The 4786-nt window shown below is 63.6% G+C and overlaps 1 protein-coding gene across 2 annotated transcripts; it reads left to right on the top strand.

Annotated features, from left to right (window-relative positions):
* Positions 1 to 833: 833 nt before the first annotated feature.
* PABPN1L (PABPN1 like, cytoplasmic) lies at positions 834 to 4566 on the top strand. Of its 2 annotated transcripts, XM_032284696.1 has the most exons (7): positions 834 to 1851; positions 2212 to 2341; positions 2481 to 2548; positions 2931 to 3037; positions 3113 to 3200; positions 3573 to 3715; positions 4113 to 4566. In XM_032284696.1, exons 1-7 carry the CDS (start codon positions 1237 to 1239, stop codon positions 4150 to 4152), a joined length of 1191 nt encoding a protein of 396 aa, XP_032140587.1. In that variant the 5' UTR covers positions 834 to 1236; the 3' UTR covers positions 4153 to 4566. The 2 variants fall into 2 exon arrangements, with proteins under 2 accessions (XP_032140587.1, XP_032140586.1); XM_032284695.1 differs by lacking the exon at positions 2931 to 3037 and having other exon boundaries at positions 4113 to 4561.
* Positions 4567 to 4786: the final 220 nt, after the last annotated feature.

Raw genomic sequence — 4786 nt, 5'->3', positions numbered from 1 at the left:
CAGGAGCCTTGCTTCCTGGGCTGTGGCAGCCTCCGTGTCCCACCTGCTGCCCCTGAGCCCCCAGCCCAAGGTGGGAGGAAGGGCCGCCCTGCTCGGGGTGGGCACACGGTGCAGCAGCAGAGCTCCAGCCTAGGCCATGGCCTGTCTCTCCCGCAGTACCAAATTCCCAGGGAAGGGGCCCCACATGAACACAGGGGTGGAGTCACAGAGAAGCCAGCTTCAGCCAGGGGGTGGCAGCTGTTCCCCGCCGCCCGCCAACGGTAGGGACCAAGCATGACTCCTGGGCCCCAAGTCCCTCACAGAGTGGGTGGGGGGCGGCAGCACGGGAGGGGCCAGAGCCGAGTCAAGCAGCCACACTGCAGGTGCAGAGCGAGGCGGGAGGCTGGGCGCGGGTCACGTCCTGCTGCAACCCTGCAGGGCTGAGGCCAGGTGCAGACACCACCGGGTCCCCATGGAATTCCGCCACAGTGACTCACACTGCCACTCCCCACAGACCCCCAGCCCCACAGCAGAAGAATTCTGGCTTCCTGTAAGTGGCTCCCATCTAAAAGATGACCCAAGCTGGGCACAGTGGCTCACGCCTGTAATCCCGGCACTTTGGGAGGCTGAGGTGGGCAGATCATCTGAGATCAGGAGTTTAAGACCAGCCTGGACAACATGGCAAAACCCTGTCCTATTAAAAATACAAAAAAATTAGCCGGATGTGGTGGCAGGTGCCTGTAATCCCAGCTACATGGGAAGCCGAGGCAGGAGAACCACTTGAACCTGTGAGGCAAAGGTTGCAGTGAGCTGAGATCGCGCCACTGCACTGCAGCCTCGGCAACAAAATAAGACTCTTGTCTCAAAAAAAAAAAAAAAAAAAAAAAAAAAAAAACCCAGAGTGAGTGTTATGGGGATGAGGGTGCCTGAGGACTCCATGGGGGCTGGGATGCAGAGACAGCAGTTGCTGCCCCTCCTCTGGCCCAGGACCCCGCCCCAAACTGCCCTTGGTCTCTCATCCCAGGCACCTGCCCTTGGTCTCTCATCCCAGGTGCCTGCCCTCGGTCTCTCAACCCAGGTGCCTGCCCTTGGTCTCTCAACCCAGGCGCCTGCCCTCGGGCCTCTTCTGGCCCTTCCCTCCCCCGGGGCCATCTCAGCCCCTGCTTCCCCTGGTCGGAAGCCACCTCCCCAGCCTGCTTGGCCCCATGTTCCAGAAGGAACCGCTGCTGTGTCCCACTCGGATTGCGTGTTCGTGCCATGTGGTGTTTGTGCCGTGTGGTGTCCGTGCCGTGTGGATGCTGCCTAGGTGTGAACCTCGGGACGGACGCAGGCTCCAGGGAGCTGCAGTGTGGCTGGGCGTATGCAGAAGAGACCAACCAGCTCCACTCAGCATCTCCTTCCTCCAGGGAGTCTCCCAGAGGTGCCTGTCCGAGGGACAGGGAAAGGCAGGGCCCCAGGAGCCAAGGCTGGAAGCTCAGCCGCCACTCAGCCTTTGCAAATGGTCCAGTGGGAGCAGCTGGCCTCTGGGGAAGGCTGAAAACTCCAGCAGGGCCCAGGCAGGTGCGGACTCGGGAGGAGTGGAGGGAAGCCTCGCCGGGCCCGCCTTCCTCTTGCCCCTCCACTATGTGGCCCGTCCAGAGCTGCTCTCTCTTCCCGCCCCCGACTCAGGCCTGGCTCCAGACAGTCTCTTCGGACCCTGAGGCCCAGGGCTGGGGGGCCTGGAACAAGACCAAGAATTCTCTGGAGCCAGAGGGTGGGGAAGGGAAGGAGGAGAGGGAAGGGGAGGCAGAGGAAGACCAGGACGGAGATGAAGGCTTCCTGCTGTCTCTGCTGGAGCAAGAGAGTCTGGCTGAGTTCCCCATGCCTGACCAGGTAACAGCAGTGTGGAGGCCCTGGGGACCTCAGGGGACCTGGGCCACGGGGGCTGGTGGAGACACAGGGTCTCCGTGACAGATGGTTGCAGCTGATTTAGGAGGGGAGAGGAGCCCCCAGCCACACAGACCGGAGGAGTCAAGGTGGCCTTTCTGGCCCAGAGAAGGGCCCTTGAGGTGGGGGTTGCAGGGGTGAGTTTGTCACCCCAGTCAGCTGCCCCAGAAAGTAGTGTCCCTGCCAGAGAAGGGCTGGCTGCCCCCTTAGGGTGTGACCCTCAGCTGGAGCTGGCAGGCCACATGCCTGTCCTCCTTGGAGCATGCCTGCTGGCTGCCTGCCCCGCTCAGGAACGCGTGTCCGCAGGAGCTGGAGGCCATCAAGATGAAGGTGTGGGCCATGGAGCAGGCCGAGGGGCTGCCTCAGCCTCCAGGGGCACAGCGCCGGGAAGAGGAGGACGCTGTGGCGGGGCAGCTGCTGAGCCCCGAGGCAGCAGGTAGGAACGAGGGCCCAGGCCGGGTCCCGGAGTTTCCGTGAGGGTTGGGCCTTGCAGGCCCCACACGCCGGGGCGACCTTCCCGAGAGAGGAGTGAGGAAGGAGCCCAGGGCCTGCAGGCTGAGCCATGTTCTCCGCAGGCCACCCCATCCCTGGGACCCCCGAGGAGAAGGTGGAGGCTGACCACAGATCCGTCTATGTGGGCAATGTGAGTGTGGGCAGGGAAGTGCAGGTGGCAAGTGGGGCCCCTTCTCTTCTGGGGGTCCAGCTCCCTGCCCCAGACAGGCTTGCAGGGAAGGGGCTCTGATGCTGGGGGCAGCCAGGCTGTCGCCTCGAGGAAACGCAGGCCTGGGCCTGAGTTCTAGTTTGCCCACATGAGCTGGAATTCAGGACTGCACATGAAATCTCCAATGTGGAGCTTTTTAAAAGGCTCCAGCCCTCAGGAGGGAGTGCGCCACATGAGATACGCTTTCCTCTCCCCTCCCTCCGTGGGGCCCAGTCTTGGGGTTTCTTCCCCCATTTCTACCAAGAAAGCCCCGGGAGAGGCCGGCGTCTCCCTCACGTGCGGGGCTGGCCTGGGTCCCGTCCAGGTGGACTACGGGGGCTCGGCGGAGGAGCTGGAGGCCCACTTCAGCTGCTGCGGGAAGGTCTACCGAGTCACCATCCTGTGCGACAAGTTCTCCGGACACCCCAAGGGGTCAGTGTGGGGCCTGGCGGGGTGCTGGCCATGCGGACAGGCCCTGGCCTCACCCCTCCCCTCCCCACCCCCCAGCTATGCCTACATCGAGTTTGCCACCAAGGGCTCTGTGCAGGCCGCCATGCAGCTGGACCAGAGCCTCTTCCGCGGCCGCGTCATCAAGGTGCGTCGGGGTCACCAGTTCCACAAACGTGGGCACGGAGGGGCTGGCCCCCTGGCCCTGGGACACACCGCAGCCCCAGCACAGCGCGTCTCGGGCATGGTGGGCGGCTGGGCCTGGACAGGGTGTGATGGGACCCTCAGACCTGAAGCTGGTTTGGTCTGTGAGTGGCGTGGTGCAGCAGGGACCCCCCCGCAGGGGTGCTGGCTGTGACGGTGTCACGTGACCACAGCGGTGGTGGGCGAAGGCAGAGGGACCCTGAATGGCATCCTGAGCTGGGCAGGACCCCCTGCTCCGGGGTGCTGGGGGCTTCGGGGCTGCGGGCTGGGTCCCAGCTGCCCCTCGAGAAGGACTCGGTACAGGCCTCTGCTCCAGGTGCTGCCGAAAAGAACCAACTTCCCTGGGATCAGCTCCACAGACCGCGGGGGCCTTCGAGGACACCCGGGCTCCAGGGGGGCACCCTTCCCCCACAGCAGCCTCCAGGGCAGGCCCCGGTTCAGACCACGAGGGCAGAACCAGTGAGTGGGTGCCTGTGGGGGCAGCCTGGGGGTGAGAGCCATGGAAGGGGGGCCGTTAGGGTCTGGGGATCAGGGACAGGGGCGTGTCTACAGGAATGTACCTGGCAGGGCCTGGCTGAGGGCTGGGGTGGGGAGGGCTTCTTGGAGCCTCTCTGCTGGGAGACAGGATCCCTTCTTGTTCCTACAAAGGCTCTGGGGTGGGCTGCAGCTGCCCCAAGGGGCTTTCCTGGCACCGTCCCAAGAGAGCAGCTGGGAGTCACCAGAAAGGCCCCCTGGGGCATCGGTTGAGCAGCCAGGTGACCGCCTGCATCCTTATCCTGCTGTCCTGGGAGGCCTTAGGCAACCTCCCAGCTTCCCCTCTGGAAGGCCACTCACCCTGCCTTCTCTTTCTGTGCAGGGCACGTGGAAGAGTCTCACCGTGGTTCTCACCGTATTAATAGAAGGGCCTGCTTTTGAGAGAGGGACTGGGGGCTGGGTCCCAAGTAAACCTGTTGTGCCCCATAGGGGGCTGGGGCTGGTGGGGAGTGGGGTGGGGGCGAGGCCAGAGGAGAGGGGTGTCCAGAAGAGCAGCCGTGGGCCCCCCACTTGGCCAGAGGGGAATGGTCCATTAGGGGAATGGTCCACTCATGGCCATAGTCATGAGTCACAGCCACGGCCCGGTAGTGGGCTGGGCACGGGTGCCACTGGGCTCCAAGGGGATCTGGGCAGTGAGGCGTGGGGGGAAGCGGAGCCCAGGCAGTTCCAGGCCAGCTCGGGCTTGGCATGCTTGGCTCTTCAACTAACTCATTTTAAACAGAAACGTGTGTCTTAATGGTGAAACGTAAATTATTAAAATGGAACATTTTTTAAAAGCAAATGGCAGTATCTGTATTCATCCCTTGTGTTCTCGCCGTCGACACAGTTCCCTTTAAGTCTTCTCCTGGGACAGAACACGGAGAGCGGCTGGTGAGACGCGGCTGTGGGCCCAGGACAGGGCTCCGGCCCCACCGCGCCCGACAGCAGACAGTGTGCACAGGCTGAGGCAGCGTCCACGTCACCGCCAGCCTCACGGGCTGCAACTGCCCGCGTGTA

This window comes from Sapajus apella, unplaced genomic scaffold, assembly GCF_009761245.1.
Source record: "Sapajus apella isolate SASKATOON/1434 unplaced genomic scaffold, GSC_monkey_1.0 scaffold15, whole genome shotgun sequence".
Lineage (NCBI taxonomy): Eukaryota > Metazoa > Chordata > Mammalia > Primates > Cebidae > Sapajus > Sapajus apella.
This window is presented reverse-complemented; position numbering and strand designations above follow the sequence as displayed.

Coding starts and splice junctions, on each gene's coding strand:
- PABPN1L (XM_032284695.1), top strand. CDS start 1,237: ATGTGGTGTTTGTGCCGTGTGGTGTCCGTGCCGTGTGGATGCTGCCTA. Junction 2,342..2,480: donor GCTGAGCCCCGAGGCAGCAG/GTAGGAACGAGG, acceptor TGTTCTCCGCAG/GCCACCCCATCCCTGGGACC. Junction 2,549..3,112: donor GATCCGTCTATGTGGGCAAT/GTGAGTGTGGGC, acceptor CCCACCCCCCAG/CTATGCCTACATCGAGTTTG.